This window comes from Myzus persicae, unplaced genomic scaffold (assembly GCF_001856785.1).
Source record: "Myzus persicae strain clone G006 unplaced genomic scaffold, MPER_G0061.0, whole genome shotgun sequence".
In the NCBI taxonomy this organism is placed as follows: Eukaryota; Metazoa; Arthropoda; class Insecta; order Hemiptera; family Aphididae; genus Myzus; species Myzus persicae.
Window position 1 is genome coordinate 217,539 of NW_019104045.1, and position 15,298 is coordinate 232,836.

Here is a 15,298-nt window from a genome sequence, read left to right on the forward strand (position 1 = left end):
AACATACCTACATAGGTACATAACATTATATCAATATAACATTTTCATACACCATTTTATAATGTAATAACATCAATTATAGATGCTTCATAGCCCTTCAAATATATTTACATTTTACATTTTATGATACTACTACTTTACTTATTTAATTTCATTAAAACATTTACTACATTTAAATCAAACATACTTAGGAAACTAGTAATAATTTTTAACTTACAAGTTATTATTGTAAACATTTTTTTTTATGAAGTTTTTCATTCTAGAGCTTCATTTCGTTATTTTATAATTTATATGATATTAGTTGAGAATAAAACAAAATAATTATGACTTGGCAGACTAATGATAACTTATTAGTTATTTGGTCATTTAATATAAGCATTATATATGTAATATAATAATATCAATAAATTTATAATTTAAGCAATAAAATATTGTTAACAATTGTTTAACTATATGTATCATAAATACAAACCAATCGCAATATTTATTTTAAACACCTACGTAATCAAAGATGAAAATAAAGTGTTAAAATTAAAGTAAAATATAGTACCTTTGAGTTTTTATATAATATTGAGTTTATTGTGTATCACATTTTATCGCATCTAGTATTTAAGTATAAAAATGTGGAGTTTTACAGTTTTATAAAACGAATTGTTTTTAAACTTTCATGTTCGTCAACTTACATGGATACATACGTCTGAAAATTTTACTTTTTCAGTCATTTTTCATTTGTATATTGTACTTCATCTATTACCCCACTAGGTCTATTAATGTATTATTATGTTATGTTATTAGCAAATAATATAATAATTTGCAATTATACATTATTTATATTATATTAGTATAATAATTTTTTTTTTATGTATTTAAACTATAGGTAAAAAACCACTAGCTTCGACAATAGTACCTACCTATAAGGTAGGTACTTATCCACGTGCATACAATTGAATACGGTTTATTTCATCACTCATTGACGAGGTAAATATAATTTGTTATACAATATAGTATAGGTATTCATTATTCATTAACCATAACATTCATGAGTAATCATATCATTATTTTTCTTATCGCCGTCAACTGACGGGTAATGGTGGGGAGGTACCTACTCGGTTGTTTAGCACTTAATTGAAACCATAAGTGGTGTCACATTTTAGACTCGTAAAATTGATTTGAGAAGTAACCGAAAACAATAATAAATCAATGGTGTTAATATGATTACAATAACGTTACACAAATTATTTTCATTATTTTTCATTTAAATAACTTTACAAGTAAGTTTATTTGAGAAATCGTATCAAAATATTTATTTTGTTGCATGATTTGTATTCAAAATAATAAAAAGCTGCCTCGCAGGTACATATAATATTTTCAATTTTTTATAGTTGTTACTTGTTGATTGGTATACTGAAGTCCAAATATTAGGTACTTATAAGTGAGTTATAAATTATAATTAACAAAATATGTTTTACCTATGTCCTATACATAGAGCATTAATAATTCTATCTTCCGGGGTGGTCAACACACAGCCATTTCGTCAATTTAATATGGACAGAACGTCAGAGCGTATATCGTAACTATAAATACTATAAAAACTTACGGTATTAAAAATAACAATATATAAATATATACGTATTAAACTTGTATTATAATTAATGTTATTTATTTACATACGAATGCAATTAACATTAAACACATAGCTGGCACCTATTGGGAAAAAACAATTGTCGTTAAAAAAATTGAATAATCGTGAGTGCGTGTGAAGACGTGTTAAGGTTTTTAGTCTGTACATAGGTATAATTTTGCCACATAATATTTCATACGTTCGGTCAATACCCCCAAAAAATATATTGGGAACAGATAGGTTAGGTTATAATACGAGTATATTGTATAGACGTATGATTAAGGTACCCACGTAAAGTTATCATCACTCTGTTTGTCACAACTTCATTAACAGAATATAATATTTAACTATTGAGATCTATTTGTTGTTTTTTTTTTATTTCGTGACTGTCACTTAACACGACACCGTTGTCACTCAGGGGAAAAATCAATCACCTTTTCTGTTCCTGACTTCCTGTCCCAGTCTACTGATAAAGGATGAAAGTCTATGACATAAAATGTCAATAATTCAGGTATTTTCAGCTACCTAGGAAATATGAAACATGTATTACAATAATGTAAAACATTATATTACATTCTGCCACGAATCAGGTCAATATATAATCAGATGCTTTAGAATCATCTTTAAGAATCGAACTACTTAAGTATAATTTTTGATAAATTTATATGCACAAAAGATTGTAAAAAAAAATTCATGAGAACTGTTTTTGTTCAGGATACTTTGCTATAACCATTTTATATAGTTAATTTTCAGAATTTAGAAATGCTTTGAGTATTTGGTTTCAAATAGTAGTGTAGAATAATTGTTTTCATAAATGAAAGTTGTAAAAAATAGATTGCGAACTACAATGTTTCAAAATCGGTGTTCTAACTTGTCTATTGAAAGTTATGTCCTTAATTTCTTGGACTTGGAAGAAATCACTATGTTAACACTTTTATAATGCGATAGGTCGAGAAAAGTATGTTCTTATAAATAATAATTGTTCGCATGTTTATTACGTTGCAGTACTGAAATGGTATGCGTTTAAACCAATCATAATCAGTTTTAGTGTAGCTTTGATTTTTAGTATAAATACCTATCAAGTATCAACTATAGATTTTTAATTAAAAATATGACTATTATATTATGTATACAATATTATGCATGTAATATAGTACCTACCTACAATCTATATCGGCATAAATAGCGTTTGGGATTTTGGGAGGGGGCTGAAGCTCTGCTTTAATAATATTCAATAAGCTTTAAAATTATTGTATGTAATATTTTAGGGGCTTAATCCCTAAAGACCTCACCCTATTTGCGCCTATGAGTACTTATACTACCACGATCTATATATAATTGGTTCATATACATAGAATTGGGAAATTGGGTTAGCCGGTTAGGTAAATAGTTTTAGGACTTTTGAGGTGTGAACTATATTACTATAATATATAGTACCATTAGTACCTACCTATCTATAAAATTGTATACCTATACACCGCGGTATATATAAACGTATTCGTATAATATATCAACAATACTATAGGCGATTGCAAATTATCGGATAATAATAGGTATACAAATCATATGATCATTTGTGTGTAAAACATAATATTATGTAATAATATATAATATATTATAGATATATATATATATATATATACATTCGCACTATCTAAAGCGCAATTATTTCGACTACATTTACGAGTGACCACCGTTGTCGGTTTTATTATGCATATTATATGCATTAGACAAAGGTCAAACTCACGATGAACAATAAACCTGCATCAACGTCGATGGCTATAACATACAATTTCTATAAAAAAAGCCACTCCTGGTGTATATTATACCTATGTAGGTACCTATATTAATGAAACGACGTCATCGATGTATATTATCATCATCAATTCTTTGGTCATTGACTGATATGTGAGCGAGACTTGAGCGATGTGCAACTTCATCGTCAAATACATATTTTATAGTATACATTGTTCTTAATGAAGTACCCACAGCTGAATAATGTTCTATTTTATTTCATTATTTTATTCAATAATCTCAAAGACCGAACGAGCGAACAATAATCAACATAATATTAATATATTGTTAAACAATATTATGAAGGTTCAGTCGGTTCAGATAGGTTAGGTATAGGTATACTAATTCAAATAATGTGCATGTGATCACAACTCTTATTTTTTAATAGAGTTTTTTTTTCAGCGAATGTTCAATGAGAATTTATGTTGAGCTCTTCGACTTATTTTGACATGGCACATTTTAATAAAAATATTTATAATAGTTTGAGTACCACGTACGGTGTTAAAATAAATGTGAAACACAAATCGAACATTACAGTGTTTGAAAGTCGTATGAATGCCCCTGATATTCATAGGCGCAAATCGCAATTATAAACAGTAATATATACGGTTATTTAGTTGTGTGGGATCGGAGCCCCCCCCCTCCCACTAACATTGATGTTAAAAATGTTAGACTTCTGAAATTTTAATGGATTTAGCCGATTTAGGCTTATGCTGATATGTAGCGTTTATATAAACCGTCTACGAAAACAAGAACTCAGTCAACTCTGCTATGTATCAATAGACATTATAATTTATATTCTTAAATTATTGATGACAAATTATTACACGCACCCAGTAGCGTAGGGTTTTGTGTGTTTAACCCCCCCCCCCCTATTGACATTGTTCCCCCTAATAAATGTATTATGTATATTACTTATATATACGATAATAATTGTAAAAACTTAGTTTAAATTATACTTAATCCCCCCCCCCCAATTTCATAATCTTAGCTACGCCAATTCACGCATCTTTCTATTATCTCACCATTATTATGAAACAATAATACAATTTAAACATTGGTATTTAACAAAAAAATAAAAAACTGTTTGCAATATTTATCAGTTACTGCGTAACGATTCACGATGATTAACCTAAACATATCTAACAATCGAATGAATTATTATTTTGATTCAATCAAATTACAATTTTTTTTACCAAATCCCTCGCAAACGAAAGAAAACATTGGAGACGCTAGGCGCGCACGCCCTGGCTAACGATCACGCGAGCGCATGATATATAATTATAATTAATAATATGCACAATTATTAATTATCAATAATATTATACCAACAATAATTTAATACATAACTACATAAGGCATGTAATAGGTAGCTAGGAACGGTACCGGAGGTGATCGGTTTATCTTCCGATAAAAATAATTATTGTGTACGCGAGCCGGTATAAGTAAAACGCGCGCGCGATAATAAAACTGTTGTATTAATTTGATACACCTCCGGCGGTGATAAGACGAGCGGTGACTCAAAACGTTCCGACGCGCACGCACACGATAATATAACAAAAATAATAATAAATTCCCGTCGGCCGTCTGCCCGTACTGAAATGATATCTCATTCGGTTTTTGCTCCATAGCGTGTACCTACGATAGTATTATTATTGCGCGGGATAACATTTTTACATTATTATATTATTATAACAATAATACGCGAGTGATACCTATAATTGTGCGCGCAGTGAGCGCGTGTACGCACATACGGAATCGCCGCTTACAGTTCCGACGATCGCGCGCTCCCCCGCTTGGCGGTCTCGCAATACGATACATCGCTTGTATTGTATATCATACAAGCCGCCACCTCCGACGCCGCAGCGGCCGACCGGACGCGATGGACGGCGCCGTCAATACTGCGGGTTGCTGAACACGGCCAATACCGGAAGACCGTGCGACGGACGGCATCTCGCTACAGCCGAGAGCAGTCTGTAGTCACCCGGTGCCTGTACTTCACGGATCCGACGACCGCGATGGACGCGTTGGCCGTCGCGGCGGTCCTGCTGCTTGTACTGAGGGCGGCCGTCCGAGTGGACGCGGCCGCCAACGTGGACATCGGTCGCGGCGTGGACGTGCTTCAGCGGTTCGGCATCATCGGCGACGTGCTGTACGGCGACGTGTCCAACACCAAGGAGACGGTCACACACGACATAATCGACGGTGCCGATCGTTTCACGTGAGTGTGCTTAAAAATTGTACCAAGTCTATTTATCGTTGTATTTTCATAACCACAGTTACAAAAAAAAATTGTTCAATCGTTTTGTTGCTAAGATGACAGATGGAAAAATCTTTGGGTAACTGCGTGCTACTGAACGTGATTTAGATATATTTATAAAAAATTAATTTGAAATTACCACGTTGATAAATTTTTTTTTAAATAGCTCGTTAAGTCAATAACGTTTTTTACATCAATTTGTCGACTCCCTGTGATGACGTGATAATGTGTGTTAATTTTTCAGGAATAATAAATATTATGTACTAATTAGGTAGGAACTTCAAAATATTAGTATCATGTTTCAGTTAAAAAAAAATAGTTTGATTTCAAAGTAGAGTTTCGTAGAGTCCAGGCAGCCGTTACGATTTAAAAATAAATCAGTAGTTATGAAAATTATATTATATTGAAAAAATATAGTTTTTGGACCACTGCTTTTGCATAATTGCGACAGTTGCCTAGATGAACTGGATGGATTTCAGTTAAACGTCATTTTTGAAAATATTAAAGAATATTGAACATCGATAAATCTAAGTAATCTAACCAAGGACATTTTTATCATGTATCAAATCACGTTACTAATATTAGTCTATTAGCATTTAACAGTGCTTTAACCTAGTCAAAAATAGCAGTCAAATAGTCGTTGTTTGATAATTCAATATACTTCAGTTGGAATTCGGTTGCATGAACGGTAACATAAGAAAAACTCACAATTATTAACACACACATCATATATTAACCGACTCCTGGATAAGACGAATATTCGTATAGATATTGGTATGTTAGGTTAAGTTTAATCTATAAGTGTACTATATAATATTATTATATCTATATTATACACCTTACAATACATAATATTATACGTTAATTAAAGGCTGTGCTGGTGTAGACGCACGCACGTCGCACACACCTTTAAGATAATAATAACGCTATCGCCATACAACGATTCAATACAAATCGTATAATTTATTGATTATTAATTGTCTGTAGAATAATAATTGTTAAGATAAACTTCATAAACGTAAAATTAGAATTAGGAACCGGACATAACCACATAGGTACTTGCATTTACCTATAGTACCGTAAGAAGAGAAAAAATACCACTCGCCGCATGGTTGCAAAAATGAAATAAAGTAACAATTCTAGTAGAATTTAAGATTCTAAATAAATAATGATTACGTCGATGTAAAATAATTGAATTGTATAAGAATTAGACGTATTTGTCCGCTTCAAACTTTCTTTTGTGTAATAATACGATTATTGATCATAGATAACACCACAGAGTATCAACAATTAATGGTATTACTATTATTAGTACGTTCATAAAAACCAATGTTTTAAAAAAGTCGTTTATAATTATAATAAATAGTAATATAATGTACTAAAAAGACTACAAATTATATTGGTTGAAGTTAGTTCAAGGAAAAATTATATTAGGGAAATACCTAATACACTTATTAATTATTAAATACTAAGACTTATTATTTAGAAAAATGAATTAAAAATATCAAACGTCTTATCAAATTTAGTTCATAGATTATATGTATGTATTTTTAACCTATTAGGTAATAATTAAACCTACTATTACGAGGACTTCACTAAAAAAAATGGTACTTACTAGGGTCGTACAATTATATTGGAAATTAATAAATTTGAATGTTTGTCATTTGCTACCTATATCGTGGATTTGTCGGTAAACTGCGTAAAGTATATTATGCATACATACATTTTACCTTGAATTTAGTAAATCGTTATAAACATAGTACTTATATAGCAGTTATACGTGTTTTTTATAAAGTTTTCTTATATGTGTTTATATTTTTTGTTCTATATACAATTATAATTAAGTATCATAATGCTTAGAAATAGGATTCGTAAGCACTCATAAATATATTTATATACATGTATGTTCGCTGTAAAAATATGGAATAAAAATGATAAAATGGAAAAAAAACTATGAAATTAGCTTCAATTCGATTGTCAACAAAATGTTGAAAAAATATCTATATGTAATTTTATGATATTATACGTCATGAAAATTTTAAATAAAAATAATACCACTAAAACCTTGCTGTCAAGTCATTAAACATACCGCAGACGATTAATGTGTTTAACCGACCGCAATAAGTATTACCCTAGTAGGAGTTGATGGAATATTTGAAAAAAAAACTAGACATAAAGTTACATTTCCATTTTAAATTGTTTTATTATATTAAAATTTGAATATTTGTTAAATATTATTCTTTCAACTATAAATTATAACTTTATTCAACATTTAAATAATTAATTAATGATAACCATTTATATTTTGTTGTAAATCTGTATGAATTGTATTTATTCATTTTAAATATTATAGTATAATATAGTATATTAGTATAGTATAAATGACCTTAATGCGCTCATCGGATAACTATAACCACATGCATGTACTTACCTATTATCAGTATTTGCAGTTATGACCTTATGTAGTAAAAATAGCGTGTACTATAGGGATCGATAAATTTATCAATAGGCCTATAATTATTATCTATCATCTATGAACTGTATACTTTTGTAAATGTTAAAATCAAACGCAATTTTATGAAACAATACGTTTTCATTTTTTATTATCTACTGATTTTCTTCACAAATAAATTGCCTCGACTTCTCATTTTGGAGTATTTTGGCCATTTCAGTGATATCAATGAAAATTCTCCTATCTTATTGCATACAAAATATATATTATAATTGTTTAAAATTACCACTTTAATCAAAATACGGTGTATCATATTATTGTTCTGTATAGGTTGTTCTAGGATATATTACCTATGTATAGATTTCAGGCCAGGATTAATGTATAACGCAATATATCAGGCAATTACCTATATCACTCAATAGAGAGCCAAATATTATCAACTAAATATATTTGTAAATATAATAATATTCACTTGACTGTCGTGATTTAGGGTAAAAATTAATTGATATTTTTATGCATTTATTTATTTATTATGTTGGACGTTGGAATTATACTACTACAGTACTGCTTCTAGCTGCAGGTACCTATGTATGTTAATATGTTATACAAATATCATAATGTATAATACTGTGATATAGGTTAGTGTTGAATCAAAATAATTAGAAGTTTAAAGGTCAGCGGGACTTCTTTTGTACATCGTTTATAAAAATCACGAGACCAGTAAATGAAATATCCCGGTGTAAAATGTCCACGATTACAGGTGTCTTAGACAATTATTATTGTACTGGAAATATTAAACCCCTTAATATTGTAGTAACTAATACTATTATGATTGGTATATGAAAAATAACTAAATTTGTGTTTATTTGACGGAGTAGGTGATGCAGCCCATCCCAAGTCCATTATGTACAGGTACTAGGTGTAGCGGCCGTTAAACCTTAAACAAACCCCTCCTACCTACTATCAAAAGTTCTAGATATACAGATATATACGTTTAACGTAAATGAGTGGGTGTGAATCGCAAACAAATACTGCTCCCACGCAATTCGTAAATATGACTTCGGAGTTTCAGACTTGTATAACTGTAAAACTACAGTAGTTGTACCGTATACCACTGCATTTCAGACCAACCATAAAAGGCTGTACCTATTAACATATAGGTATAAACCATGTTGAATGAATCGACCGCGGCACACCTCATTGAACGGATACGCTACTCGTAAATTATAATGATATGCAGTGTTATACAGTTACGGGTCAATATTTTTCTCAGTGTGCCACAGATCAGTTTTGATAATGTTTCCTATTAATACGAAAATTTATATATATATAGTTACTAGTTAGTATAGTATATTATAGTATATTAGTTATATGTTATATACATTGTATAGTTAGATTGTAAACATTATTAATTATTATACATACCATATCTGATATCTACATATATGTTTTATACATTTTGATATTTTGTTACCATGTACAGTGAACACGTTGAATACATCTTGTTTTTAAGAGCATTTATAATACATTATTATATTATCAATATAACATGATTAAGCAGTCTAACTCAAATTATTGTTAGGTATATGTGGTCCACCGGCTGTGGTTTGAACTTCCAAGACCTCTAGACTGCAGTTGAATAACCCCACTAACCAGACATAAATAGCCAGCGATAAGAAATTAGAAAAGTATTTTTTTTTCGTAAAACTATCATTCTTTTGGTTCTGTATATTAATTTAGCCTATACATATATGGTTGAATTTTAATATCTTACATTTCTGATATGGAAACCAAAATTTAGTAAATGAAAATTATGTACCCGACAATTAGACCTGCAGTATTATTATTTGTCGTAGTTATTTCAAAAATTCACTTATATCTAGCAGACATTTTAATTATTATTTTTTATATCTATCCATTATAAAGCTCCTGCTGTAATTACAATTTGAGGTGCCGTTGAAAAATATTTTAGATTTCCTTATCCGTAAACACGAGGAAGAGGCTTGGAGTGGTTTGGTCCTTATATGTATAGTTGAAAATTAGCTTCCTTCAAATACTAGTCAACTGTTAGTTTTAAAAAATTTTTTTAATTTGTTCAAAAAAGTAGGTCCACCTTTTTTCCAGTGTATCATTCTGGAGCAGTAAAAATGCTTCGATTTTCAACATTGAGGATAGATTCTAGTAGAAAATTGTACCAGGTTGATAGTTTTAATTTTGACAAATTATTAAAAATGGAAATTTTTACTCAAAACTAGTTTTGGAAAAATCTATTTTGTTTTTTTTTTTTTTTTTGTAAGTCTTAAAATACCTATATAAGTTATAAATAACTGAAAAATCGATGCACATATTGTATCTTGCGTATTTACAATTATATAATAAAGTACTATAATGATTTTGACATAGGGATTACACTTCTTTTTATTTATCAAGTTTTTGGCAAATGATTTTTCTTATTAATTAGTAAAAATATTTTTTTTTTCAGCGAGGTCTTAAATGTGACAAAAAACCATACAAATTTATTAAACATCACATTTTGTCCCGATTTGGACTGCCTATTTGATGTTTATTTTGATGGATTTCAAGTTGATCTATCTGATAAACCATGGAAATTGTTGACAACAAGTAGATCACGACATATGGTATCCGAACGTTTTGGTGTACCTGATATAGCAATGGGATTCGGACAAAAATTTGTAATTGTGTCTTATAGGCGACCGGTGAAACGTATTAAAACGTTTGACAACTTTACACAAGTAGCAGAATTAAAATCAACAATATCCGACAAATTTAAATGTATGTCCATTGGTATAGAGTCCATGGTGACGGATTTTATTACAGAGCATGGATCACATTATATTGATGAATACACATTAGGAGATACTGTTTTCCAGGTATAGCCATGATAGGTTAACACTTAACTATATCTTGAATAGTTTTAAATTAACTTATATAGTACCTTCACTAACACAATGGTGCCATGGTGGTTCTAATAATCATCATTCATCATATATACATATATTAAACTTTAATAATAATCAAATTCAAATAACAACTTACCAATCTAACGCATCATATATATTGTATAAAATAGACAAATTATTAAATCAATTTTTTATTTAATCAATATTTAGCACTTACTAATCACAACTAATATTTTAACTGACAATTTGGTACAATTATTATTGGGTAATTTATCCTGGTCAATGAGTGTCTTTAAATTTCAAAGCTTCAATAATAAAATTATATTATGATAGATCATAGTGCAATGTATTGAGCAGACTGAGCAGATATAGTTTACAAATGGACAAAACTCAAGGTGAGGCTTTAATATGTCAGAAAATATTGTTGCCTACAGTATTTTAGCCGTCAAAATTTACCAAATGTATTTTAATTTTTAGCTGTCGGTTATAATATTGTTGACAAAATATTTGTGTGATAAAATACTATCGGCTAAAATACAAGTATATAATCAGCTGAAATATTTGTCGGCGGATTGGAGTGTCCGACACTATATTTTCGGCTTTTTTATGTGCTCTTTTCAAGATTTGTCCTAATTTCTATCTTCAGCGTTTATCATAACTATTCCTTAAAAACAACACGCGATTGACAAAAAAACTTGCGGTGGCCATTAAAGTGCCTTTCAATCCAGAAAAGTATTAAACAAATAATTAAAATTATTCGAAAGAAGCAAATCTCATTGTAAAATCAAAGGTTCCCTTATTTTATTTGCACTCTGCAGAATCTAAAATAATATTCATTATTTTAAATTTCATTTTATAATAATAAATATTGCTGTTTGAAAATGCTTAATGCTTATATCAGTTATATCATATTTTATTCATATTCATTCTCAGTGCGAATATTTATGCATAATAAAGCTAATCATTCGATTTCATGAATTGAAATATAACTAATTCATTAATTCTTAAAAATTAATTGCCATTAAAGTTTACAACTAAATATATCCACTCCCGTGGGTGTTATTATATGTTATGACTTTATGAGTGATAATATTCATGTATACATGATCGCACATTCTCACTATTATTGACGTTATTGATTATAATTTATAGGAATACCCGAATACTACATGGACATCGAGTTTATTTCGTATACAATTTATTTTTGATTTTTGTTCCCGATATCACTGTACAACAATATCATAAATATGCATTAATTATATCATTAGGACATTAGAACTCTATTAAAAGGCGCTAAAACTCTCTTATATACATACCAATAGCTACAACGTGGCTATAATAGTCGATTAAAAAAAACGAAATTAAATTTATTGTTTGTTCTATATATTATACCTACATAATATTATAACATATACTGTACCTACTGTAGTTATTCGGTTTTTATGAGTTACATAATTTAATGAGAAATGACTATATGAGTACAAAGCTACACAATTTGTATTGTTTTAAACATAATATTTTGAACATTAATATATTAGTATATTGTTAGCTTAATTTTGAAAAAAAATGATTTAATACCTTTAACAGAACACTTGCTTGCTAAACATTGTACAATCATCACAATTTGTTTAGGTCTGTATCATACATCGCTTAGTAAATTATAAAATATATAATAACTGATTAAAATATTATATAATAATATAACATGAGGGCTATCTCAAAATTAAACTTCGAAGGTAAATATAGAAAACAAATAAAATTTGAATCATTTTTCTATAGTAATATAATATAGTCTTGGCTTGTAAATTATTTTATACTATAATATTTAGTATATTCTGTCCTCCAGAGATTAATTTTGAGAAAGCTATCGTATGAGATATATAGCTAACTATCATATTATACAACATGCCTAAGTATTATTATGTATACAAATTGTATACGGGGTGATCCATTTAAAGTAAGACACTCAGTATTTCAAAAAACAATTATGTTTTTGATAATATTTATTTTAAATAACTTACAAAAAACGATGGTTTTGTTAAAAATTATGTTTTCAACAATTATTCATATTTTAGTTTTAGTATTTTGAGTATTCCAATGTTTGGTTTATAAAAATCGAATTTCGAACAAGTAATTTATTAGTTATAATTATTTAAAGTTATGGTTTTGAGCGCGGGGAGTAGTGGATCGGAATTTTGCTAGAGAGTATCCCTGTACCATTATTTCGCCCCACTTATTCAACTTTAAATACTTATAACTCATTAACTACTCTTCCAAAATTCGATTTTTATGAATCAAAGTACTCCAAAAAACCTCCTGCTTCGGAATAATGAATGCAAATGACATGTTGTGAATAAAAAGTAAAAAAAAATTTTTAATGATAGCAATGAAATATAGGTAGTAAAACATTATATTTGTTTGGAAAAATTATGTTTTGACTACTAGAGATTATGTAAAAAAAATTCTTAATCTTTAATTGTTTTTTAAATATCGGAGCGTCTTACGTAAAACGGATCACTCGGCGTACTCGGTATAATATTATTTTGATGACAACCACATCATGACTATACGGCGTCGTCTGTTCCACGTGTACAGGTGTTGGTGTATCTTCCGGTGTTCTACAACAAGTTCTACAAGTGCGTGCTGAACAACTGTTCGGAATCTGACACGGCGTTGTTGCTTTCGCCACAGTACACCGAATACCAGGGACAGGTGCTGAGCGTCGGGTCGAACGCGGTGGAGAAATGGGTGGACACCAACCTGCAGGTCGAGTCCAAGCTGGGCCACACGTACATTAGCCTGTACGCGCTCAAGAACCGACCGGAACTGTGCGACGAGATCGTCGCGCTCATGGACGAGCAGTCGGTAGTCGGGCTGCACCTCAAAGTCGTGTCCACGTTCGTCGCCGAGCCGGTCAAGCGGAAATGGTTCACCGAGGTGCTGGACAACCACGTAAAACTCCGCGAAGTCAACCTCTGAACCACCGTTGCCCGGAAATTATAGAGGAACACTGTCCGTTTGTATATTATTATAATAATATTATGGATTGTATCCAGCGGTCGTTAAACAATACCTAGTATTAGGTTCGATACGTGTAAATACGTGTAGAACCTTATAAGTTATAATAAAAATAATATATAGGTAAGTTATACCGTGTACAATAACATTGCAGCGTATCATCGATGGTTGGCGGAAGATCGTCAACGTGAACGGTGATAAAATAAATGATTACCTATTTATTATATTCGAGCATATATTATAACATTACATTATAATAATTGTACATAACTCATATATTATATTTTTATTGAAAAAAAATTCAATAATATTCTATTTTGAGTAAAATGATTATTATTACCTGCTTTTTAATTTTTTATGATACTCGTGAATCGTAATGTAAATTTTTATAATGTATAAAGTACCTTCTACTTTTATAATATTTCATCAAAATATATAAATAAATAAAATTATTTATTAAGTTTAATTGTAAGGTACTATTACTTCGTATATGCAAGTAGGTTGTATTTATTGTCATTACCTATACTTAACAGGTAACATCAGTGTCAATATTATGTTAAGGTAATTTAATGTTATTGGTTGTTTTATATACTGTTGTCAATTGTCATTTGTCTTTAAACTGTGTAAATATACATGTCACACGAATATACTATATAACATAATATGATGCATGCATGAAAATAAAAACAAGCATTTTAAAATTTGTATATAGATACAAACATAAGTTTGTGCTGTACGCCTATGTTATAAAATGATTTTTTAAGCATGTATCATGCTTCAATCATCATCCAAGTATTCAAATTCTGTGTCATGGAATTTTTTGAAACACTTGAATGCCATACTTTAAAGATTTTTTGTACCAATTAAAAATAATCCTGCAGTGACAATACAAACTTCTGTTTTTCAAACAGAAACCTCACTTTTTCACTTTTAATTATTCAGAAGATATTTTTTTTTGAGAATTTTGATGCATCTCATATCTAAAATCAAAATTCGAACGAGCTGTTTTTGAATTTTATAAATTTATGTACTAATATGTTTGGTAATAGCCAATGGGATAAATAGATGTGATTTGAAAATGTCAGTAATTATTTTTGATCTATCAATATCAATAATTTGTAAAAATAAAACTAGTATATTAAACATTAATTCTAACACAACATAATACAGCTTATAATTTTATAAGATCATTTTTCAAGGGTTGATCCTTAGTATAAACATTTTAATAACTC

At 29.5% G+C, this 15,298-nt stretch overlaps 1 protein-coding gene across 2 annotated transcripts; it reads left to right on the forward strand.

The window, feature by feature from the left end:
* Positions 1-1,168: 1,168 nt before the first annotated feature.
* On the forward strand, positions 1,169-14,361 carry LOC111038003 (torso-like protein). Of its 2 annotated transcripts, none has more exons than XM_022320910.1 (3): positions 1,169-1,353; positions 10,610-11,018; positions 13,644-14,361. In XM_022320910.1, the coding sequence occupies exons 1-3, from the start codon at positions 1,316-1,318 to the stop codon at positions 14,025-14,027; spliced, it is 831 nt and encodes a 276-aa protein (XP_022176602.1). In that variant the 5' UTR covers positions 1,169-1,315; the 3' UTR covers positions 14,028-14,361. The 2 variants fall into 2 exon arrangements, with proteins under 2 accessions (XP_022176602.1, XP_022176601.1); XM_022320909.1 differs by lacking the exon at positions 1,169-1,353 and adding an exon at positions 5,434-5,636.
* Positions 14,362-15,298: the final 937 nt, after the last annotated feature.

Excerpts from the sequence above, each read along its gene's own strand:
- LOC111038003 (XM_022320909.1), top strand. The coding sequence starts at position 5,434 with ATGGACGCGTTGGCCGTCGCGGCGGTCCTGCTGCTTGTACTGAGGGCG. Across the intron at positions 5,637-10,609 it reads GACGGTGCCGATCGTTTCAC|CGAGGTCTTAAATGTGACAA; the intron begins GTGAGTGTGCTT and ends TTTTTTTTTCAG. Across the intron at positions 11,019-13,643 it reads TAGGAGATACTGTTTTCCAG|GTGTTGGTGTATCTTCCGGT; the intron begins GTATAGCCATGA and ends CCACGTGTACAG.